The 25,860-nt window shown below is 44.1% G+C and overlaps 1 protein-coding gene and 1 long non-coding RNA gene across 13 annotated transcripts in view; both read right to left on the reverse strand.

The window, feature by feature from the left end:
• Nucleotides 1-533: 533 nt before the first annotated feature.
• Nucleotides 534-25,860, reverse strand: part of SCML4 (Scm polycomb group protein like 4) — a 153,970-nt gene continuing 128,643 nt past the window's right edge. For 8 of the 12 annotated variants that reach the window (XM_023543052.2, XM_023543060.2, XM_064289478.1 and 5 more), the window contains 3 exons: nucleotides 22,551-22,826; nucleotides 7,332-7,477; nucleotides 534-4,563 (listed from right to left, as the gene is read on the reverse strand). In XM_023543052.2, coding sequence (XP_023398820.2) covers nucleotides 4,438-4,563; nucleotides 7,332-7,477; nucleotides 22,551-22,826 — 548 coding nt within the window. In that variant the 3' untranslated portion in view covers nucleotides 534-4,437. Of the gene's footprint in view, nucleotides 4,564-5,711; nucleotides 5,768-7,331; nucleotides 7,478-22,545; nucleotides 22,827-25,860 lie in introns of those variants that run through there. The other 4 variants (XM_064289465.1, XR_010322550.1, XR_010322551.1 and 1 more) reach the window with 4 other exon arrangements.
• On the reverse strand, nucleotides 12,661-22,544 carry LOC135232171 (uncharacterized). Its single transcript, XR_010322552.1, has 2 exons — nucleotides 15,101-22,544; nucleotides 12,661-15,003 (listed from the first exon to the last, which is right to left on the reverse strand). It is a non-coding gene; the product is annotated as an uncharacterized LOC135232171 (long non-coding RNA).

Here is a 25,860-nt window from a genome sequence, read left to right on the forward strand (position 1 = left end):
ATTTGCTTCTTCCGAGGAGCTCCTTCATTAGTTTTTTCTTGCTGAAAGTAAAAATAATTGGCAGCCTTGCTGAAGGGAAATTACGGGAGCCCAGAGTACTCTCTGGCAGGCACTAAACAAGGTCCTCAAAAGAGCTTTTGCCTCACCAGTGGGTTCCTCAGGGAGGCCCCGTAGAAGCCCAAAGTCACAAGAAACCACAGGCACGGCACCTCCAGTCACCCTCCTGAGGCGGCAGATCCAGAACTCCAGAACCAGTCAGCTCACCCAGCTGCCCTCGGTGCACCCTTTGCTGGCATAAGCCAAGATACCTAGTAGTAACAGCAGGTAGGAAGACTAGAGCAGGCTCTGCCTCCATGTTACCAAGGATGACTTGTAAGCTGGAAAGACAGTTTAAGCCAAGCAAATGTGATAGCTGATAGACTCCCAGCTACTTCTAAGGCTTTTCCAGCTACAGCATCAGGAAACACACACACACAGAAACAAAACCCACATCTTTTACCTGAAGTCTTCACGAAGAGAATAATGTACTTCACAAAATATTTAAAATGCCTTAGGCAGTAGAATTGTCTCTTGATTTTTTTTTTTTTTTAAGTGTTTAACAGACAAGTGTAATTGGAAATGTTTGGAACATGAATGTACACGCTCACATGCACACACACACACACATATATACACACTCTAATTTGGAATTATGCAAAAGTGTATCATTATTCACTGCCACCTGAAGCAAAGCTACTGCCATGGAATTACAAGTACCATATCTGTACAAGTATGAGGTCTCCAAGTAAGCCCTCATTTGAAGAGCGACACACGTGGCCTGCCTCTTTAAGGCCTGTTCAGAGGAAATGGCCGGGCGTGTTTTACATTTGCTAAGCTATTTAGCTGCCTGGTTTGACACGATTTTTGAAAGGGGTGAAAATTAATTATAATTGCAGTATTGCTATAATAATTTGGTTGGCTAATTTCATTTCAGTACAAAAACAGGCGAGGAAGAATTTTCTCCCCAGGTTATAGACTCTGATATGGCAGCACTCATTTTAAGAATAATGAGATTTCTAAAGTCAAACCTTAAATACCATGGCTTCGGCAAGCTGTCCTGCTAAAAGTTTAATGCAAAATGAGATAGCACCTCCATGAAAGCGGTTCCATGTGAACGTGGAGACAGTTTCCTCCCAGACTTGAGATGGGAAAATCTCTCTCTCCTGAAAACGAGTCAAAGTTTCTCTTCAACATTGTTTGGGACTGATCGTAATTTTGGAGCACCATGTTCGTGTTTTTGTAGTGAGGGAGGCACCAGTGAGGTTGGGGAGGAAGTTTTGAGAGCTTAATACTGAAAGTCATAAATGAGGTATATGCTGACGGAGATATCCTTGAGTGACGTAAACAACACGCTCAGCTGCTAACCGAAAGTTTGGAGTTTATGGTTTGGAGGTACCTGGAAAGAAAGCCCTGGTGATCTACTTCTGAAAAATAAAAAAAGAAAAGGTCTTTATAAGCCATTGAAAACCCTGTGGAGCACAGCTCTACTCTGACTTAATAGGGGCACCATGAGTTGGAACTGACTTGACAGCGACTGGTTTATGTTGATGGAAGAGGCGCTACAGTATCAGAGGACTGAGCAAAAACAATGGGGCAGAAAACAGGTTGTCCTGGGATTTTCTGAGTCTCACTGTTTTCAGACTGGAGGTTCTGAATATATAAACTGTCCATGGCTTTTTGAGGGAAATTATCTAACTCCAGCCCAACAATGAGCACTATTAACTAACAAACCTTTGGTGAACAGATTCTGTTTATCTCTTCAAAATCTTGAAGGCTGTCCCAAGCCTGATTCAAGGTAATTTTGTCATGTGCTGAAGCCAACAGTCAGCTCTTTCACAACCTGAAAACTCAGGCTCAGGGCAGTGGGCAGTTTTAGGACATAATTCTCCTGCTCTTCTCTGTCATGCGCTAAGCCCAGCTGCCATTTGTCTAAAAAAGATTTTGCTCTGATGTGGATTCTCAACTATCCCTCATCAAAGGGAATCTAGTGGCATAGAGCAAAATATTTCTTATGGTCTTCAACTAAGTTCTAACTGATTTACAGAGGGTCACTATGCAAATTCTATCAGGGCTGCCCTCAAGGTTGTACAGGTGGTGTTTTGTGCAAGGACACCTGGCTGAGGGGTGAAGAAGCTGAGATCCCACCTTGATCCACTGGCCAGCTGAGGCCCCTGCTCAGCCACAACCTAGAGGAATATGTGCCTTTTCTAATTCAGATTTGGGTCAAGACAGGTCTTGTGTTTTCTTTGACCCTCCCCTTCCCAGAGAGTGCAAAGTCTCATATTCATCTCCTCACCTCCACCACTAGAAATATTCTTTAAGGAAAAAGTTGTACCTATGACAGAGTTGAATTCATCATTTCAAAGATATGTTCTCTGCTCAGAGAGAGAGAGAGAAAGGAACTAAAAAAAGAAAGGGACCCTGGGGGACCGAATTGCTGGGCTGAGGGCTATGGGGACCATGACTCGGGGAATATCTAGCTCAATTGGCATAACATAGTTAATAAAGAATATGTTCCACATTTTACTTTGGTGAGTAGCATCTGGGGTCTTAAAAGCCTGTGAGCAGCCATCCAGGATACTCCACTGGTCTCACTCCTTCGGGAGCAAGGAAGAATGACGAAAACTAAAGATACAAGGGAAAGATTAGTCCAAAGGACTAATGGACCACACCTACCACAGCCTCTACCAGACTGAGTCCAGAACAACAAGATGGTGTCAGGCTACCACCACTGACTGCTCTGACAGGGATCACAATAGACGGTTCCAGACGGGGTGGAAAAAAATGTAGAACAAAATTCTAACTCAAAAAGTAAGACCAGACTCGCTGGCCTGACAGACTGGAGAAACCCTGAGAGTATGGTCCCCAGTCACCCTTTCAGCTCAGTAATGAGGTCACACCTGAGGTTCACCCTTCAGCCAAAGATTGAACAGGCCCATGGAACAAAACAAGACTAAAGGGGCACACCAGCCCTGGGGCAGGGACTGGAAGGCAGGAGGGAACAGGACAGCTGGTAATAGGGAGCCCAGGGTTGAGACGGGAAAGTGTTGACATGTCATGGGGTTGTTAACCAATGTCATAGAACAATGTATGTACTAACTGTTTGATGAGAAACCGGTTTGTTCTGTAAACCTTCACCTAAAGTACAATAAAAAAGAAAAATAAAGAAAGAAAGAAGAAGGATAAAAAGAATGGAGAAGAGGTTGCCCTTCTGCCTAGTAAATTGTGGATTCATCAAGCTGCCTCCAGCATAGCTGCAAAGAGGTAGAAAATCAATTTTTTTTCTATTACTCCATGGTGAGAAAAGAAAACCTATTTGAAAATTGAATTAAACTCAATAATAGCATGTATGTGTATTCGTTGAGGACTAGAAAAATTTGCCACAGATACAACTACATAACCCAGCAATGTAACTAGAAATCAACTTCCTCATTTTCAAATCTTAGTTAAGACATTTTTCTTTTTCTTTTTTAAAAGAAGCACCCATGGCTAAATGTCAGTAAGAGTCTTCAGCGTGCCAACGCGACACCTCAGTAAGGACTCTGGAAAGGAAGAGGCTCCAAAGTCCCATCTGGGAAGTGAGTGCTTCCAAATTCTTGCCTTTGCTGCTTGTGCATCAGTCAGTCAGTCAATAACGATCGGATATGAACTCGAACCTTCCGGAAGGTGGTTTCTTCCCAAATTGCAATCTGTGGTGCTGACTGTGGAATAAATTCCCTATTTTTGTGCAGGCTATATCTTATTCACAAAAGTCTTAACCCATCCACTGAGTACAGAATAACATGCTGTCGCAGTCGGTGAGTCCTGAAATTTCATTAGCAGTCTGCCCTCTAGTGGGGAAACACAGTACGTTAGATAACAAAAAGGAGCGGGGAGAAGGTGTTTTTCTTCTCTTTTAGAGAGCAAATGAATTCAAGTTTTCCAGATAGTGCAAGGTGAGGCAGTCAACCTCAGAAGACAGCTTCCAGAGCGGACTCAAGCAAGGCTCACACTGAATAGGCTCCCAGGTGAGAGTTAAAGACAGGTGGCGCTTCAGGGATTAAGGTCCTTCTCACGTCTGTTGAATCCTCCAGAGCTCTCCTTGGGCAATAGCATTCGGTTCCATTTTCTTGTTAGAAGAATAAGACCCACTCTAAGAGCAACCAACATACAGGAATGTTAAAAAGAATAGGCTTTTCGTAATTTTTTGGCAAATCATTAATGCACAGGAGCCTTTCAAAAGAGCCCTATTGAATTTTTAAAAAGGCAAAGATGCACAAGTTTTATAAAAAGGCCAAGTCTTTGTGGTTGTTATTTTTTAAGAGAAGAGTCTATTACGTGATGGTGGCTGGATGTTGGTAAGGCAGAAAATGACCTTGAGATGTGTTGTCTTGGATTTTGTCTCTATCTTTAACAACTTCAGAACTTGGCTTGCTTCAGTTTATCAATATGGTAGCAGAGTTTCAGCGCAGGTCCCAGCTTCAGGCCTAGGTATTTCATGATCATGTCACTCTTCAGCAACAGTAGAGCATTGCCATCAATCTCCTGGTGGATTGGGGTCAGAAAAAAAAGAAAACCCAGAAGAAGGTCAGAGTAATTAAATAGTGGCTAAGGTTGAGGTCATAGTCAGAGGATGAGGTAATGGCATATGGATTTATTTAGATGGCATAGTCTCTCGGTCTCAGGTCAAGATCTTCTTTAAAAAAATTACACGCCACTTAAAAAGTTCTATGTGCTCATTTTCCCACCATCTCCCAGGGTCATGTGACATGCTGGACTTTTCATATTCTTACACTACCATCATTGGAAGAATCAGATATAACCCACCCATGTTCCCAATATTCCACATATAATGTTATCTCCTCATTCAAACTAGGGCTGAAGGAGAATGGAGCATCTTCCATTAGACCGTGAAACTAGTGGTTACCTTCCCTTTCCAAATGCTACCATGAAGCCCGGACTTCGTCCATCACCCTAATCTCTTGTTTCTTTCCTCAGTAGACCTGCCTACCTTTAGGTGATTATCAAACTGGATTTCAGGAGTTTTGTTTTTGTTTTTTGGCCCTGGCAATAATACTAGGCAGCATGCAACTTAGTAATGCACTTTCTTCATCCCCAGGGTTTAGCACAAAGAACTATAAAGGGTATGTGCCAATCTTCCTTACCTTGTTGAATTCATGAGCCCAGCAAGGCTGGATTTCCTCACTGCCTCACCTTTAGTGCTATGTTCAGGTAATTAAAGACAAACAGTGGAAATTTTGGGTGCTCAGGTGGGGAGAAAAGGCACAATACAGGATTCATCTAAATGTGGGAGGGTGACTAGTCACTCTCATTCAGCTATCCATCTATCCATTTATTCAGTCATCCATCATCAGTGGAGCACCTACTCTGTGTCACTTTCCTTCCATGTCCTTGACAAAATGGCAAAACTCATCTGTGGGCCACTCCTAGGAGCCTAATTTCCTAATGCTTTCTCTTTACCCCACCTCCTAGACTTCCAGCATCTTCTACCATCCTAGAAGAGTGCCAGACTCCCTCCACCCAAACCTAAACATAACTCAGTCTGTGGTTCTTAGTCTCAAGGCCCTGTTACCAAACCAAAAAACCATTGCCTACTCATAGTGACCCTATAGGACAGAGTAGAACTGCCCCATAGGGTTTCCAAGGAGTGTGTGGTGGATTCAAACTGCTGACCTTTTGGTTAGCAGCTGTAGCTCTGAACCGCTATACCAACAGGGTTTTCAAGGCCCTGTTAAAAAAAAAAAAACAAAAAACCGTCACCGTCGAGTTGATTCCGACTCATTCCATAGCTCTTAATCACTATACTACCAAGACCCTGTTAGGTCAGGTCAAATATATCCCTAATAAAATGTGAGTATTGGGTTACAGGATGCTTTCCAAGACCCTCCTCAGATGTAAGAGTATGGTTTCTATCACAGAATCACCTAGATAAAGTGAGAGGCAGGAAGGAAGAAATAATGGGTACAGAATAATGTCCTCCTTCCCAAAGATGTCTAAGTGCTAATATCCAGAACCTGTGGATATGTTGGAAACCCTGGTGGCGTAGTGGTTAAGAGTCCAGCTGCTAACCAAAAGGTTGGCAGTTTAAATCCACCAGCTGCTTCTTGGAAACCCTGTGGGGCAGTTCTACTCTGTCCTATAGGCTCACTATGGGTGTTCGGATTTGGGTGGATATGTTAAGTTGCATGGCAAAAGGGAATTAAGGTTCTAGAAGGAATTAAGGTTGCTAATGAGTTGGCCTTAAAATAGGGAGATAAACCTAGATTAGCAGGGGTCAAGGGATGTAATCACAACAGCCCTGAAAAGAAAAGAGGGAATCAGAAGCAGGATCCAGAGAGATGGCAGTCTGAGAAGGGCTCTGCCTGTCATTACTGGCTTTGAAAATGGGTGCAGGGGTCAGTGAGACAAGTGATAAGGAAAGGGATTCTCCCTCAAGTCCCCAGAATGGGACATAGCCCTGCTGACACCTTGATTTTAGCCCAGTGAGACTTGTGTCAGAATTATGACGTACAAAACTGTAAGATAATAAGTTTATGTTGACTTAAGCCACAAAGTTTGTGGTAATTTGCTACAACAACAATGGGAAACTAAAACAGTAAGCTTGGCAGGTAAAGTGTTAATTACCCTTTTTTTTCATTTACTATCTTTATATTTCAGAGTCTTCTGAATGAGTATAATGATACCTACCTAATGAGAGCTAAGATCCCTGGGTAGAGCAAATGGTTTGCACTTGACTACTAACCTAAAGGTTGGCAGTTTGGACATACCCAGCACACTGCAGAAGAAAGACCTGGTGACCTCCTTCTATAAAGATTACAGCCAAGAAAACCCTATGGAGCAGTTTTACTCTGTAACACATGGGGTCACCATGAGTTAGAATACACTCAATGGCAACAGGTTTGGCTCGGTTTAATGAGAGCTATCTACACGCCAGATAATGTGCTGAGTAACATTTTCTCATTTAACCCTCAAAGCAGCTTAGGGAATGGGCACAATTAGTTTGCCTGGACTATTGCAAGTGCACTTTAAATGTTTATGGCATGTACAGACAGACAAATGATGGGCAGGAAAACGGGTACTCTTGATGAAGGTCAATGTGGGGAACAGATGGGACAAATACCCCTTGAGAACAAAACTAAATGGTTGTTCTGCTCACCTCTGGTTCACTTGAGCACTGACCTTAGGGCTTAGTTCAGTTGCCCCAGCAGCCCCCAGCTCCCTGAACCATGCCCTCCTTCCATGACCCCATCCCTTCCCACCCTCATCTAGACCAGGGCCCACCCTTCGCATACATGCTTTCTGAAGAGCTCCACGTGAGGCCCCAAAGCCTGAGGGTCGGCGTCTTTCACGAACCAAACCACATCCTCCACTGTCCAGGTGGAGGGATTCCTGCTCCTGGGCCGCCTGACGTCCTGCCCATCTGGAGAAGGGTTTGAGGCTGGATGGGATGAGCATAGAGAGGGAGACCATAAGACAATGAGATTACGGACTCCATACCTGCCTATGTGCTGCCTGCCCTCACCTGGAAGGTGTTCCTCAGGACCCTGGAGTCTAAGATGTGAGTGGCTATCCTTGTCTATGAGATGCCTGGGTTCAGGAGCCTGGAGCACGGGAGGCCACTTCTGGAGAAAGCACCCCCTGCCACATTTATGCAAAAGCTGTTTGCTTTCTCAGGAAATGAAGCATTAGAAAATGATTTTCTTTTCAAAAGGCTGAAACTCATCATCTGTAAAATGGCAATGCTCTCTACCTGAAAGAAGGAGCCCTGGTGGCTTAGTTGTTAAGTGCTCAGCTGCTAACTGAAAGGTCAGTGGTTCAAACCCACTAGCTCCACAAGAGCAAGAAGTGGACGTCTGCTTGTATAAAGATTACAGGCTTGGAAGCCCCATGGGGCTGTTCTATTCTGTCCTATATGGTCAGAGTCCAGTCAACGGCAATGGGTGTGGTTTGGGTTTTCTACCTGGAAGGGTGAGTATGAAATTAGCTCATGCCTGGACCATGGCTAACCTGTATCAGACGCTCAACAGAAGGAAGGTGACTCCCTGCCTGCCCCTTTGCTCTCCTGCACACCTCCTGTCTGGGCACATTTGTTATGGCCCAATGCTTCCCCTTTCCATCTTTTGCTGGTGCTTTTTCTTTTTAAAAACCAGTTGCCATCAAGTTGACTGACTCACAGCAACCCCGCATGTGTCAGAGTAGAGCTGTGCTCCGTAGAGTTTTCAATGGCTGATTTTTTAGAAGTAGGTCACCAGGCCTTTCTTCTGAGGTGCCCTGAGTGGACTCGAACCACCAGACTTTTGGTTAGCAGCTGAGCGCATCAACTGTTTGCACTACCCAGGGACTCTTTGCTCCTCTCTAAAAGGCATTTATCTTCTCTCCTTTCCGTTGAAGTTCCACCCACCGCCAAAGCCCATCTCCTTCATAAGCAGCATTTCTCTGCTCCCTGCCACCTGGATGTCACCTTCCCCCCTCTTTAATCCTGATATCTTGGTTTGTCCTTCTTTTCAGATGCTTTCCACATTCCTCCTTATATTACAGTTATTTGTGTTCTTGTCTATAACCTCCAGTTAGATTTTAATTTCCTGAGGATTCTCTTTTTTGCCACCTCTCAATTTACTGAGTGCCTTCTCTGTGACAGGCCCTGTGCAAAGTGTTTAGTGAATAAGACAAACGTGATCCTCTCATCACAGAGTTCATAATCATTGGCCCCACCATGGCTCTGACTACAGTAAATGTGTTTATAAATATGTGTTAAAAAATCTGTTGCCGTTGAGTTGGTTCCAACTCATAGCGACCCTATAGGACAGAGTAGAACTGCCCATAGAGTTTCCAAGGAGCGCCTGGTGGAGTCGAACTGCTAACCTTTAGGTTAGCAGCCATAGCACTTAACCACTCCACCACCAGGGTTTTCAAATGTGTTCAGCAAAAGTAAAAGGAATCCATGTGCTTTGCAGAAACAGTATAGGTAACTTATACAGAAGCCTCATGTAGGCAATCCATAGTGCTATTCTCAGGCTAGAAAAAGTCAAGGCTCTGAGCACGAAGCAGCGTCCCTACAGAGCAGTTCTGAGTTTGAAGTTGAGACGCCCTCTCTTCTATTTCCTTTCTTTTATCTCAAGATGCAGTAGTTTTCCACCACCTTTTGGCCTCCTCCCTTTGATGTGCTTGAGAAGTTCATGGTGCGCCATTAAAAATTAGTGTTGACAAAAATACAGCATCACATTTCTGAATCTGTCCCACATACATAAAGGTTTGTTTGAAAATTGGATCTCCTTTGAGATTCTTCCCGCCTTTTCCTGGTTGGACCTGGAAGGGTCTCACAAGGTGGTTTGGCACAGGCCATTTTGTCGAAAAAATGTTAATGCAGCCCGGAGCCATCTGAATGCTGATGCCTGCTTATTAGAGATGATTTCACTCCGTTTAAAGACATCTGCACTCAACATGGGGAGGAGGAATCACAGAAATCGCATTTGCCTTTGGATTCCACCCCATCAGAGTGCCCGCGTTAATCAGAGTGATAATAGATGCTCTGATTACAAAGGCTGGAAGTCTTTAGTGCCAAGGGTGATTTTAGAGTGATCAGAGCAGAGGTCAAGTCTAATTTCCTGTACTTGATAGGAAGAAAAAAAACAGACCAATGAACAGGATCATCCACGGGAGCCTGAGATCCTCGGAGCAAGGTCAGGACGATCCTTGCCCAAGGCCACAGCCATCAGTGCTGAGCAAGGGGCTGGTTTGGAGGAGGCTCTCGGGGTGATCACTGTGGAGGGAAGGAGACAACAGAGTTGGGAAAGTGGGCTCCATTCCTGGCACCTGGCACTAGCTGTGGGTATTTTTCGCTTTTCCATCATGGAGCGGCTACAGCTGAAACCTGACTCTGGAGCCCTTCTCTGAGGGGGCCTTTTAGTCGTAGAACACGGAGCAGCAGGAAGCTTAAGCCACACCTCAAGGGTTGCTTACAATCCAAAGCACATAAACTAGCTCTAGGAGGAAGAAAGATGGAACTTTCCAGTGGCAGGTTTGTAAAGCCTTTGGGGCGTCTGTGCTCACAGGGCTAATACACGAGTCCCCCCACACACTCGCCACCTCTCCCCCCACCCCCCCCCCCCCAGCTGCTGCGAGGGCGTCAGGAAGACAGATGGGTTCAGGCTGACACAGCCAGGGCAGGCAGATGTGACAGGTCAACAGTAAGACATGATGGATGGGAAAACGCCTTGCACCTAAACGCACAGAACACCACCGCGCTTGCCAAATGCCTTTATGAGAAGGCAGCATTCTCCAGCATGGAGGACTTTGTGCCTGGTGATGTGGGTTCACTGCTGAAGACACGTGAAAAGCGAAACAGAGTTTTGAAAGGATGTATAATTAAATACTGATTAGGTTTGCTTTTTTTTTTCCTAAAGCCTAACTCACATTTACCAGAAATAGAATGACAATGAATCAGTGCTGAAAAGCGATCCCGGACATTTTCACAGCGCAGGTCTGTAAGTCTCTCTCTGTCTGACACATTCCCACAAGCATGTACATAATTTTCCCTTTGCTCATTCATAATTCAGGAGGAACTTTTTAGCTAACAGTAGAGTCATGTGGAAGAGTAGAATTAGCAATGAGCTGGGAGTTGGAAATCCCTACCACACACCAACGATGCCATCTTCCCCATGCCTCCCCTTTGTAAAATAATGGTGTTGGAATGATCTCAGGAGTCCCTGGGTGGTGCAGGTGGTTAGGCTCCCAGCGGCTAAGCAAAATGTTGGTGGCTCGAATCCAACCAGAGGCATTTTGGAAGAAAGGCCTGGTGAACTGCTTCTGAAAAATCAGCCATTGAAAATCCTATGGAGCACAGTTCTACTCTGACACATTTGGGGTCACCATGAGTCGGAGTCCACTTGACAGCACCTGGTTTGGTTTTTTGATTCAGAATGATCTCTAAGGTTCCATCTATGATGCTTTATGATTCTTCTACACTAAGGCTGTCCTGAGCAATGCTAAGAAGAGTTACCTTCTTACTCATCTGAAGCGTCATCAGTGTGGCCAAGTGTGACACACCGAATGAAGAGCCAAAGGCCAGGCTTCTAGTCCTTCCTGGCTCTAATCACTCTCTATGCACCTCAATATCTTCATCTATAAAGTGGGAATATTATTTCTTGCTTCATAAGAGCATCATAAGGATCAAATGTGTGGCTCTAGGATGGAGCCTGACACCTTGAAGGGAAGCCCATCAGTATCCAACTAGGAGGGACCCTTCTGTGTCCTTCAGGCCGCTGCAAGCTCCCTCTGCCCTCTCAACCTCTCTGGCAGCTGGAACTGGGTGAGCGAGGATGGGGTGAAGGAAAGGGGAGGAGAGGCCATTCTCAGCTCCTCCAAGTGATCTGCTCCCTGCAGAATGCTTTCTTTCTAGAAACAAGGCCATGAAGAGTGTGTGAGGTGCCCAGGCTAGCCCACAATCTGTGCAAAATCAGGTGCACTTGAAACAGTATTATTATCCATCGTTTCTATTGTAAGAGTGTTCAAGGCACTGTAAGGTGAGAGAGATACAAGTGAAGAGAGCCTGACCAGCCCTTAGATTTTAATCAAGTTTTTCTTTTAATTCTTCAAGACCGGCCAGCCAGCCTATGTGAGAAGAGGGGATGCTTCCAGAGATAGTAGAGACCATGGGCTTGAAGTCAGGTTGAGCTGGACTGGATTCCTTCTCTGCCACCAGCAATTTAATGTCTGTGGGGAAGCCTCTGGCCATCCATCCTCCCTGCCACCCCTCCCCGCCAGCTCTTGCTTCCATTTCAGCTGGTGCCACTGGCACTTCTCTGGGAAGCCTTTCTTGACTTCCAAGAGTAGGATCGTCCCCGTTTCCCTGTCTGATTCTCTCATACCATCCATACTTTTCCCTTGGAGCAATCATCACAGTTGTAGCTAAATTTGTGCAATGATTTGTTAATGTTTGTCTCCCTGAAACTGCAAACTCTAAGACAATAGGGATCACATCTGTCTGTTCTCAGGTCCATCCTTGCAGCTGAGACATGCACCTGGCACATCGTGCTCAGTAAGTCTCTGTTGACTAGAACTGAAGCCTCTCTGAGTCTTAGTTTCCTCACCTGTAAAGCACCTACCTTGTTGGTCTATTGTGAGGATTGTTTGGAATGATGTTGTAAAACATTCAGTAGTAAGAATTAATCAAAAGGTAGTTGCTATTCTTATTATTATTCTCTGTAATTCCATAAATGACCAGTAGATTCATCTTTCTAAATCCCATGGCCATCGGCTCACTTCATGTTCAGAAGTGCCTGGTTTCCAGTTACCCACAGAATAAAGCTTGAGCCAGACATGGACACCAAGCAACCTTCCAGTCAATTTCCTTCAGCATCCTCTACTTCCCCCAAATGAATAGCTTGGCTCTTTTGGAAACCCTGGTGGGTGCAGAATAATGTCCTCCTCCCCAAAGATGTCTATGTCCTAATATTCAGAGCCTGTGGATATGTTGGAAACTCTGGTGGTGTAGTAGTTATGAGTTTGGTTGCTAACCAAAATGCTGGCAGTTCGAATCCATCAGGCCCTCCTTGGGAACCCTCTGGGGCAGGTCTACTCTGTCCTATAGGGCCACTATGAGTCGGAATCAACTCAACAGCAATGAGTTTGTTTTTTTTTTTTTTGGTTTTTGGTTTTCTGGTCACAGTGTTTTGCTCATTTCATCACCCTCACCTAGAGCACTATCCTCATTCTTCATTTTCTAGCTGAATTGTCTGTCTCAGCCAATGCCATACCCTATCAAAGCAATATCCAACCCACAGGAAACATTTCGGTTGTAATAACAAGGTCATATTTTCTTTGTTTCTTGATTCTGAATCCTGCAGCTTGGACCTAACTGAGATCGGGAATTCTATAGCATGTCCTGTTAAAGGCAAAAGTCAGAAAGCTTTAGTCATCTGAGACATCTTAATAGCACTTGATGATTATATCTCAGGGAAGAGCTCTCATATTTTCACCTGAGTAGCAGCAAAAACCAGGGAAATGTGTCCTGGGAGCATACCCGCTTCAGAGTCCCCTGGCAGAGGCAAAAGGTATGATTTATCAAGATAGCAAGAGGCCAGGTAGGTGCTCACATAAAAGAGAAGCCTGAGAGGTTTGTCATGTCACTGGTACCCATCCTCCTACCTGCAGCCTTATGTAGCTTTCTGGCTTATGTGGTTTTAAATCCTTCTAATTAGCACCATAGAAGAAAAGTCCATTTCTAGGTTCCTTTCAGGGTTTCTGACTTGGGTCAAACTGTCTTAAACAGCTGTGGTTTCTTGATGCCAACTGCTTTCACTTGGGATACAATTTCAGAAAACTACTGAGTACCTCTGGGTGGAGGGGCCTGCAGCAGACCACCATGTGAGAAATGGGAGAGGAGGCCAAGGGCTTTCTCTTCCACCTTAATACAATACCATTCAGTTCAGCATGACTTATGTCCATGGTTTCCAAACATTTTCAGCTGTGCAAGTTTGCTCAAGCAACACATACATGGAACCCCGCTCTGCAACTGTGAAGAGGCAAAGGTGGTGGTGAGGGGGTGGTGGAGCTGGAGTCTTGTCTGCTCTCTTCACTTCTTCCTCAACCCCTAGAAATCCAGAAGGGACCCTGAAACCCATTTAGCATGTTTTGAAAATTCCTGAGGTAGTTTTGAAAGACACAGACCTTGGGGTCCATTGAAGTAAAACACCTCGCTCAACACTTAATTTACCTTCTTTCGACCCTCACTTTCTTCTGTAAATTGAATACCTATTTCTTGTAAATAATAAATTATACATGTAAACATAATAAATTATAATTAATGTGTATGAAGTATCTGGCCCATAGTAGGTGTTCAATAAATGGCAGTTTACTATAAGCCCCTTTGCTGGGGCTGTGGAGGTTCAAATATGAATAAGAGACCTCATGAAGATGAGTGTCTGGTCTCTCTTATGGATCAGGATAGAGTAAGTGCTAGAGGAAATGAGTAAAAAAGCTCCATAGGAGGAGAGAGGAGGGGGTGTTTCTAATTAGGAGGTGTGGCTGAGGCTGCCTGTTGCCTACCCATCATGTTTTTTCTGCTTCTTCTTTTGTAATGTTGTTGTGTGCTGAAAAGTCGATTCCGACTCATAGCGACCCCATATGGCAGAGTAGAACTTCCCCATAGGGTTTTCTTGGCTGTAATCTTTATGCAAGCAGATCGCCAGGTCTTTTCTCCCATGGAAGGGCTGGTAGGTTCCAATTGCCAATTTTTGGTTAGCAGCTGAGTGCTTAACCATTGTGACACTAGGGCTCTTTTCTTTTATAATGAAAAAGAAAAAAACCAAATCCATTGCCGTTGAGTTGATTCCAACTCACAGCAACCCTATAGGACAGAGTAGAACTGCCCCATAGGGTTTCCAAGAACGCCTGGTGGATTCGAACTGCTGACCGTTTGGTTAGCAGCCGTAGCTCTTAACCACTAGCCATCAGAGTTTCCCTCTTTTGTAACAGAGTCCCTGATTTTCAGAGGGTTTGTGGTTCCTTGGAATTAAAACCATATTTCCCAGCTCCCCTTGCAGCTAATGGCCATGTGACTAAGTTCTAGCCAACGAGATGTAAGAAAAAGCGGAAACCTTTTTCAGAGATGCTGGCACTACCCTCTCCGCCTCTTCCCCACCCAGTCCATTCATCTTGCTGCTAAGAATGTGGGAAATGGTTAGTTCTTTCCAGTATCTGAGGTTCCTTTAAGCACCCTGGTTAAAAGGAATCTCTGGAAGATTAAAGAGTTAATGTACCTACAAAGGGTGAATAATTTCATTTTTTTCCATCAGGTTCATGAAGTCTCAACAATGATCTTCAACTGCTCCTCCCTGCAGCAGCTTTACACCAAGAAGGCAGAACGGCTTTGTGATTTTTAAATACCCCACAGCCACATGAGGCCCTGCTGATTAGGAGCAACTCTGATTTTCAGAGTATCAGGCAACAGTCTCTCTAATATTTCTAAATTATAAAAAAAAGACAACCAATATTCAGGACACAGTTAGTGATTTGCTTGGAGAGAAAGACAGCAGGCCCTGGCAGGCTCAGTTTCTCTCACCTCATCAAAGATCCTGAGAAGCAGAAGTCCTGAGCTACTGAGGCTCTCCTGGGGTGCAACTAGGGCTCCAACAGCGAGGGCTTTCTCAGAGCTGGGCTGTGCCTCAGGGTCTGGGCCTCCCCAGGCGATCACCGTGTAATTCCAGAAGAATAGAGGACAGAAGGGTTGTGGAAGCTCAGATGGGGGGGGGGGAGGTTTCCAGAGCTCAGCTGAAAGGAGGCAGTGAGGGACTGGGGGTAGGGGAGCAGGAAGATACTTTGAGACCTTTTGAAGGGTCCTGGGTTCCACCAACCCAGGGGCACCAGGAGAACTGAGAAGGGGCAGGTAGTTCTCGAATAAGTGACAGAAGTTCTCGCTACCCAAAGCGTGCCTCCCTCATACTGCTTGAAATTCTGTGCTTAAGACATAGTGCCTGAAATTTCACCACCTAGATAATCTTGGAGGACAGTGGTGGTTCAGTGGCAGAATTCTTACCTTCCATGTGGGAGCCCTGGGTTTGATTCCCAGCCAAGGCACCTCATGAGTAGCCACAACCCATCTGTCAGTGGAGGCTCATGTGTCGCTGTGATGCTGAACAAGTTTCTGTAGAACTTCCAAACTAACACAGACTAGGAAGAAAGGCCTGGTTGATCTACTCCCAAATATTAGTCAATGAAAACCCTATGGGTTACAACAGTTCACTGTGCACGGTGTCACCATGAGTTGGGTGCCAACTCAATGGCAGATAATAAAAACAACAGATAAACTTGAGCCAGGGAAGGAGCAAATATCTCAGGTTGTTGTTGTTAATTGCCATGGAGTCCATTCCAACTCATGGCAACCCCATGTGTGCAGAGCAGAACTGCTCCATAGGTTATTCGAGGCTGTGACAGATCGCCAGGCTTGTCTTCCTAGGCACCTCTGAATGGGTTTAAACCTCTAGCCTCCCAGCTGGTAGTAGAGCACTTAACCATTTGTACCCTCCCAAAAAAGAAAAACCAAACCCATTGCTGTTGAGTCAATTCCAACTCAGAGTGACCCTATAGGACAGGGTAGAACTGCCCCACAGAGTTTCCAAGGAGCACCTGGTGGATTTGAACTGTCAGCCTTTTGATTAGCAGCCATAGCTCTTAACCACTATGCTACCCGGGTTTCCATTTGCACCTAGGGAAGCCATATTCTCAGGAGTATGAGTTAATTCAATCAGGTTGCCTGTGATCACCACTCTGAAAAAGTGGGAATTGTTTGAGAAGAAGAGGTTGAGAGAAACAGACATTTAGAAAGCAGATCAGGTACAGAGGCACCAGGATGAGGGTTTTGACAACCAGGAGGTAACATGAAGGCACTGGGCACCATGAGGGATCAGACACATGGATGTTTATTAAACACTTACTACATGCCAGATATTATGCTAACTCTGGGATAGACCTCTGGAATAAATACTGCCTCTGAATTACTTGGAGCACTGGTGGCAGAGTGGTTAAGAGCTCAGCTGCTAACCAAAAGGTCAGCAGTTCAAGTCCACCAGCCTCTCCTTGGAAACCCTATGGGGCTGTTCTACTCTGTCTTATAGTGTAGCTCTGAGTTGGAATTGACTCGAGGGCAACAGGGTTGGCTTTTTCCTGAATTACTTTAAAATGGTTTCTACCAGGCCTTGTCCCCTTCTCTTGGTCTTAGAGATCAGATGGAACAATGTCTCTCCCCTTTCAAAAATGAACCTTTGCCCATCTAAAACTTCTGCCTGGCCACATGGCCCTGCATGACAATGTTGGAGTAGTTTTCAGAGAACCTGTACATTCAGGCAAGAGCCTCCACAGCTGAGGGAATCTGTCTTGCCGCTCAGAAATGCCTCCTTGTCAAGCCAGGGGAGGCTTGTTAGGGCAAGCCTAGTCTGAGAGGGGTGAGGGTCTTTGAGGTGAGTGTGGAGGATCTTGGAACATATTAAATAGCACATGTGTGCAGCTTGTCGGGGTCATTGGTGGAGGCATCCCAGGCTCAGAGCAGAAATGTGGCTTGCCAAAGACAATACAGCCAGCCGGCTGAGAAGCCACAAACGGGGAAGATGGAGACTCCCTGGTTCTTTGTCCTGGGTCTTCTTTCTTCAGATGCTGAGTTGATGAGCTGTGATCTGTTAAGGGCTGTGTTCAAATGACCTGTGACTACTCCAACTACTTTTATTGAACATGTATTAAGCTTTTTCTATGTAGTAGGCCACCACTCATCTGTCAGTTTGTCATACTTGGTGATTTTCGTGTTGTTGTTATGCTGGAAACTATTTCACTGGTATTATAAATACCAGCAGGATCACCCATGGTGGACAGGATTCAGGACAGCTTTCAGACTAAAAAGAAGGACCTGGCAATCTACTTCTAAAAAAAAATTGTCTGGAACGTTGTCGGATGAAATTAGGAACTTCTGCAGTCTGAAATTGATCAAACATGCAATCAATTTGCATTGATAATTACTGGTGATTAGAATGCAAAAGTTGGAAACAAAGAAGAAGGATGAGTAGCTGGAAAATATGGCCTCGATGATAGAAAGAATGCTGGAGATCACATGAAAGAAATTTGGAAGACCTCTAACTGGCCAACAAACTGGAAGAAATCCGTATATGGGCCCATTCTAAAGAAAGATGATCTAATAGAATGCAGAAATTATCGAACAATATCATTAATATCACACACAAGTAAAATTTTGCTGAAGATAATTAAAAAAAAAAAATAGTTGCAGCAGTACATTGACTGGGAACTGCCAGAAATTCATGTCGGATTCAGAAGGAGGTGTGGAACAAGGGATATCATTGCTGATATCAGATGGATCTTGGCTGAAAGCAGAGAATACCAGAAAGATTGTTACCTGTGTTTTATTGACTATGTAAAGGCATTCAACTGTGTGGATCATAATAAATTATGGATAACATAGTGAAGAATGGGAATTTCAGAACACTTAATTGTACTCAAGAGGAACCTGTACATGGATCAAGAAGCAGTCGTTCAAACAGAACAAGGGGATACTGATTGGTTTAAAGTCAGGAAAGGTATGTGCCAGGGTTGTATGCTTTCACCATACTTATACAATCTGTATGTTGAGCAAATAATCTGAGAAGCCAGACTATATGAAGAAGAACGGGGCATCAGGATTGGAGGAAGACTCATTTAACAACCCGTCAGATGCAGATGACACAACCTTGCTTGCTTAAAGTGAAGAGGACTCAAAGCACTTACTGATAAAGATCAAAGACCACAGCCTTCAGTATGGATTACACTTCAACATAAAGAAAACAAAAATCCTACTGAGCAGAATTGAGAACCCAGATGTAAATCCATCCGCCTATGGTCACCTGATCTTTGACAAAGGCCCAAACTCCATCAAATGGGGAAAAGATTGTCTTTTTAACAAATGGTATTGGCAAAACTAGATGTCTATCTGAAAAAAAAAAAAAAAGAAACAGAACCCATACCTCACACCATACACAAAAACTAATTCAAAATGGATGAAATACCTACATATAAAACCAAAAACTATAAAGATCATTGCAGAAAAAATAGGGTCAACACTAGAGGCCCTAATACATGGCATTAACAGAATACAAACCATAACCAATGATACACAAACACCAGAATATAAGCTAGATAACTGGGATCTTCTAAAAATTAAACACTTATGCTCATCAAAAAAAAAAAAAAGACTTCACCAAAAGAGTAAAAAGAGAACATACACACTGGGAAAAAAAATTTGGCTATGACAAACTCAACAAAGATCTAATCTCTAAAATCTACAGGAAAATCCAACACCTCTACAAGAAAAAGGCCAACAATCCAATTAAAAAATGGGCAAAATATGTGAACAAGACACTTCACCAAAGAAGGCATTCAAGTGCCTAACAGATACATGAGGAAATGCTCATAATCACTAGCCATTAGAGATATGCAAATCAAAACCACAATAAGATACCTTCTCACCCCAACATTACTGGCACAAATCAAAAAAACAGAAAATAACAAATGTTGGAGAGGCTGCAGGGAGATTGGAACTCTTATGCACTGCTGGTGGGAATACAAAATGGTATGACCCTTTTGGAAAAACAATATGATGCTTCCATAAAAAGCTAGAAATAGATAAACCATACGATCCAGCAATCCCACTCCTAGGAATATATCCTAGAGAAATAAGAGTCATCACACGAATAGACATATGCACACCCATGTTCATTGCAGCATTGGTCACAACGGCAAAAAGATGGAAACAACCTACAGGCCCATCAACAGATTAGTGGATAAACAAACTTTGGCACATACACACAGTGGAATACTACGCAACGATTAAAGAACAATGATGAATCTGTAATGCATCTCACAACATGGGTGAATCTGGAGGGCATTATGCTGAGTGAAATAAGTCAATGACAAAAGGACAAATATTCTATGAGACCACTATTATAAAAACTCATGAAAAGATTTACACACAAAAAGAAACAATCTTTGATTGTCATGAGGGATGGAAGTGGTGGGGAGGAAAAGACACTAAATAGACAATAGATAAGTAGTAACTTTGATGAAGGGTAAGACAATACACAGTCCTGGAGAAGCCAGCACAGCTCTTCCAAGGCAAGGTCCTGGTAGCTCCATAGACACATCCAAACGCCCCGAGAGACCAAATTACTGGGCTGAGGGTTGTGGGGACCATGGTCTTGGGGAACATCTAGCTCAATTGGCATAACACAGTTTATAAGGAAAACATTGTACATTCTACTTTGCTAAGTAGCGTCTGGGGTCTTTAAAAGCTTGCAAGCGGCCATCTAATATACTCCACAGGTCTTACCCCATCTGGAGCCAGGGAGAATGAAGAAAACCAAAGACACAAGGGCAAGGTTAGTCCAAAGGACTAATGGACCACAAGTACTATAGCCTTCACCAGACAGAGTCCAGAATAACTAGATGGTGCTCTGCTACTACCACCAACTGCCCTGACAGGAATCACAATAGAGGGTCCCAGACAGAGCTGGAGAAAAATGCAGAACAAAATTCTAACTCACAAAAAAAGAAAAAAAGACTAGACTTACTGGTCTGACAGGAACTGGAGAAACCTCGAGACTATGGCCCCCAGACACCTTTATAGCTCAGTGATGAAGTCACTCCTAATGTTTTCCCTTTAGCCAAAGATTAGACAGGCCCATAAAACAAAACGAGATTAAAAGGGCACAACAGTCCAGGGCCAAGGACAAGAAAGCAGGAGGGGAACCCAAGGTCGAAAAGGGGAGAGTGTTGACATGTTGTAGAGTTGGCAACCAATATCAGGAAACAATATGTGTGTTGTTTAATGAGAAACTAGTTTGCTCTGTAAACCTTCATGTAAAGTACAATAAAAGAAAAAATATACATAAAATTTTTTTTTTAAAAAATCCTCACCCTGGACCAATAAGCAACATCATGATAAATGGAAATGGAGAAAATATTGAAAGTTGTCAAGGATTTCATTTTATTTGGATCCACAATCAACACTCACAGAAGCAGCAGTCAAGAAATGAAATGACGTATTGCATTGGGCAAATCTGTTGCAAATTTCTCTTTAAAGTGTTAAAAAAGCAAAAACGTCACCTTGAGGACTAAGCTGTGCCTGACCCAAGCCATGGTATTTTCAATCACCTCATACGCATGTGAAAGCTGGACAATGAATAAGGAAGATGGAAAAAGAATAGATGCCTTTGAATTATGATGTTGCCAAAGAATATTGAATATACCGTGGACTGCCAGAAGAACAAACAAATCTGTTTTGGAAGAAGTAGAGCCAGAATGCTCGTTAGAAGCGAGGATGGCAAGACTGTGCCTCACATAGTTTGAACATGTTATCACGAGGCATCAGTCCCAGGAGAAGAACATCATGCTTGGTAAGTTAGAGGGTCAGCAAAAAAGAGGAAGATTTTCAACAGATAGGTTGACACAGTGGCTGCAACAATGGGCTCAAACGCAGCAACAATTGTGAGGATGGCACAGTGTTTCATTCTGTTGTACATAGGTGCTGGCTCTACAGCGCCTAACAACAGCAATGTACTGGGCCCCGTGCCAAATACATTCGATCTTCATTTTTCTCAAGTTGGGTATTTGCCAATTCACCTACTTGCTAAAAATACTCAGGTGCTTTTGGCAGTCTTTAGTGGACATGCACAGGTGCAAAGGGTGAAAAACTTGAGTCACCTGAGGTGCATGTTGCCAGGTGAGGTTGTACGAGACAGTTTCTGTAGTCACTAATTCAGTGTTCAAGGATACTTTACAGAGCATAAGGACCATGAATAATGAGAATGGACTGTACATGTGTGAACTTGTTTCATTCTTCCAACAATCCTATGAGGCAGGTGCTACTACTATTATTATTATTCCAATTTTACAGGTGAGAAAACTGAGGCACAGAGAAGCTAAGACTTCCTGAAGGTCAGGCAGTTAGGAAGTGGGAGATCCAGGATTCCAGCCCAGGTAGGCTGGCTCCACAGTCCATGCAATTTCCACTATGCTGAAATACTGAAGCTTGATACTGATTTTTAAAAATCAAAATCTGAATGGACTCCAAACTATAGTGACAGCATTTTCATACATTGCATTCCAACAATTTTCTTTAGTGGGGAAGACAGAGGCGGCATTACAACCAGCATTATGGGAATTTCGCTTAACTTTGAATATGCCCATGTATTTATACCCTGCGAGTGGCTTCCACTATGCAAGGGAAAACTCTTTACCAAAATCTAGGTACCTCCTTGACTCCCTTGGAGTTAAACCCAGTACCCAGTGCCATCGAGTCAATTCCAACTCATAGCGACTCTACAGGGCAGAGTAGAACTGCCCCACAGAGTTTCCAAGGAGTGCCTGGAGGATTCAAACTGCAGACCCTTTGGTTAGCAGCTGTAGCACTTAACCACTATGCCACCAGGGTTTCCCCCTTGGAGTGAAGTGCAGCAAAATGATCAGATCTTGCTATTTTGCCAACAGAATGTTAGTGAAGGTGATGTGCACCACTCTGGGCTCCAGGGATGTGTGCCTCCTTCTCCATACTCTCGTTCTCTTTCTGCCCACTGGAGACAGAGGGTGGAGGCCGTAGGGAATAGCAGGGTAACGAAATGGATGGAGCCTGGCTCCCTCAATAGAGATGCATCCATCAATTAGGAACACCCACCTTAGACCGATGAGCAAAAAATAAGGTTCTATTGTATTTGAGCCAATGTACATCTGGAGTCGACGGCACTGGGTTTGGTTTTTTTTTATTCCCACAGCCTAACCTACCCTAATGCACCATTATGTATGTTTATGGGTCAAAGGCTGAGATTGATAGCCTTGGACAATAACAAAAATCCGTGAAGGAACTTGTGGAAGCATCTACTTTCCCATGTTCACAGTCGTGGCCTCCCCTCCACATGCAGTGGTCCCAGGGCAAGGGCAGAGGAGGCTAAGTCATGGGGAAGCCAATGCATGCATTACATTACCACATCTGTTTCCGTCAAGAGAGGTCCCGTTTCTCTTGGGGCTGGAGGCTGGGGGCCTCAGCCCAGATGCCGAGGGGCTTCCAGAGGATAGCAGGCTGGTGCGGACGCCTCCGGCAGTGCTGGTGGGGCCTCCCCCGAGCCGGCTGTCTCCAGAATTCTGCCTCTTGCAGTACAGCGAGGAGGAGGGGTGCAAGGAGCCCCTGTGGTTAAAGGTGGAGGGGTCCACACTGTAGCGGTTCATGCTGACAGGGTTCACCAGGCACTCTTCGGTGGCAACTAAGCAAGAAGGCAGTGCAGAGAAGCAGAGATCAGAGAGAAGTTCAAAAGGCCACCTGGGGCTCCATCTTAGACACCTTTCCCTGGCAGCACGGTAGCTACTCTCTTTGGGGAAAGGGGATGAGGAGAAATGAACCCCACAGCGTAATTCCCAAAAGTACATCCCAAGTAAATCAGGACTTTCTGTACTTTAAAGTACAGCCTTTCAGCCTGTTGAACTCTGTGTGCAAGCCACACCTGTGGCCAAATGATTTTTTATTTCTCCATTAAGGACAAAGACCGTAGGAATTACAGGGGTAGAAAGAAGAAGGAAAATATTCTAGTAATTCCTACTCCTCAGTCTCACACATCCTCAAACAAGATCATGTCTACCTAGTCCCATCAATAATCACTGGTATATTAGACACAATCAAAACAGATCTGATATTCCAAAAGAAAATGCAACAAAGTAACAAAAACAAACGGGTCCTCCAAGGTTGGCACTAGGTAAATGCGTTTGGGGCCACAGAGCCAAACGTCTTCTCTAGATGAAAACAAAACAGTTGCTGTCTAGTCAGCTCTGACTCGTGGAGACCCCGTGTATGTGAGAGCAGAACTGTGTCCCACAGAGTTTTCAACAGCTGATTTTTTGGAAGTAGGTCTCCAGGACTTTCTTCTGAGGGGTCTCTGGATAAACCACCACACTTTTGGTTAGCAACCAAGTGTGTTAACTGCTAAGACTTGATTTTATTAGGGGAGGTAGTAGGTCTTCTCACAGATGGGGATGCAAATGGCATTTACCTGCAAATAGAAGTCGTTGCAGAAGTGCAGTGTTTTTTCAGGCTGGGGGTTGTGAACACATTCTCGAGAGTTTTGTATAGTCAGATCTAACAAACATTACTCTGGCCACAAGGACACAGTAAACTGAGCATCCTAAGGGTGTGCCCACTCCATGCCACATGCCCTGTGGCCAGTGCAGGGCTGCAAGATGTCTCCAGGCACCTGGAATGCTACACCTTTGCCTTGATAGGCCTCTACTGCCCATCTCTCCTCTCTGGGACAGAAGGCATCAGTAGGAAGAGCCTAAATAGGAACTGGCTAGGAGCTCTGGAAACCCTGGTGCTATGGCTGCTAACCAAAAAAGGTCGCCAGTTTGAATCCACCAGGTGCTCCTTGGAAATTCTATGGGGCGGTTCTACTCTGTCCCATAGGGTTGCTATGAGTCAGAATTGACTCAACAGCAACGGCTTTTGGTTTTTATGGAGCTCTAGTCTAGGCTGCCTCCTGAATGGAATGAGGGAGAAGAAAGCTAATACTTACCTGCATCTACTGTGGACCAGCACAATTCTAAGCCAGTGAAGTAGTAAGGCTGCCGTTACATTGCCTTTCTTGGAAAGTACTCACAGTCTGAGATACCAGACCTTTGGGTACCCCAAATGGCAGGCACTTGGGCGTATGTGAGGAATCTACACATGGTCTAGCACGGTGGTTGGCATAGAGGAAGCAGGCACTCAATAAATATTTACCGAGTAAACGTTTCAGCCAGTGCAGCGAGAAGACCGTCACTGCACAGAACATGCATTAAAATTCATGGTATAAATGGGGAGACATAAATTCTTAATCTGGGTTTGTGATAAACAATGACGAAATGTAACTAAACTATTTATCCTGTTTATTAAATATTGTAAATCTAAGTTAAATATGCCTATGTAATTCCGATAGTTTAAAGTAGAGAATGGAGATAGTTTACCGGTCTGCACTATAGTTGAAAAATACAAATGCAGATGAAAGATCATTCTTTTATGATGAAGTGTGGAAATGGGGAGCAAGGGAGCAAGCACATTACTGGTTTAAAAACTGCTGACAACCACAGGTGAGATCAAAGATAATAAAAGCCAGCCTCTGGGCTACAATCCAAATGAATTAATCAGGAAATAAAACCGACTTCAGAGATCATCAAGCAATGGCTCTCCAGCCAGCAAAGGATGAGGCAGTGATTCTGAAGTCAGCCTAGGTTGACAACCATGGAGACTAATCGCCAAGCCACCCAGACAGACACAGCTTTGCGCAGCCAGCGGGTCCTGGGAAGACTGTTGGTGAACAGCATATTCAAGTGCACATGCCATGCTGGCTTTCTGAAATGACAATACAGACCTGTTCAGCCCCAATTAAAACAGCCTTTCCCTCATCTTTATAACGAGGGTTGACGACACCTAACACATAACTGAGCGTGAAAGTGACTCATAATGATGGCCATCGGTATATAACCACAGGACTGAAAAGGACCTTCACAAGCACCCAGTCCAGCATTTCCCGAAGTGCTAAGTGCGTCTAATGGTTGGTACATGGGATGACTTCAGGTGGTACATGAGTGAACGTTATTTTATGTTAATAGTCATGTGTTTTAATTTACATGCAATACATTATCAGTAGCACATCAACCCATGGTTTTGCTGATACAACATCATTGCTTAAGATGAACCTAAAGTTAAAAGAAATAAATTCATTTAAAGGAATATTACGAGTAAACAGTTCTATAGGTGTTACTCAGACATAGCAAAAATCGTGAAGGTGGTACATTAGTATTTGGAGAGTACTGAGCTAGCCCCAACCCCTCCTGTCAGGCCGGGTGCTTTCTAGAGAGGAACCCTAGGTAGATAATTGATCCTCTTACTTAAAACCTTTCCTAAAGAGATTTTACAATGCCCTCACAGTTAGGCCATTGTGCCACAAATCTCACTGCCTGTAAGTTCTCTCTCACATCTAACCCCAACTCCTTTTGCTTTAGTTTAAAAAAAAGGGGGTGGGGAGTACTAGATAAATATCCTTTACATTATTCAAAGTCCCTGGATGGTATAAACAGTTAACATGTTCAGCTGACAACTGAAAGATTGGAGGTTCACATTTACGCAGCAGTGCCGCAGAAGAACGTCCTGGTGATCTACTTCCAAAAAACCAGGTATTGAAATTCCAATGGCGTACAGTTCTACTCTGACACGTGTGGAGTTGTCATGAGTTGGAATGACTTGACAGCAACTGGGATGCTATTCAAAAA

The sequence above is a fragment of the Loxodonta africana genome, chromosome 1 (assembly GCF_030014295.1).
Source record: "Loxodonta africana isolate mLoxAfr1 chromosome 1, mLoxAfr1.hap2, whole genome shotgun sequence".
NCBI classification, from domain to species: Eukaryota; Metazoa; Chordata; class Mammalia; order Proboscidea; family Elephantidae; genus Loxodonta; species Loxodonta africana.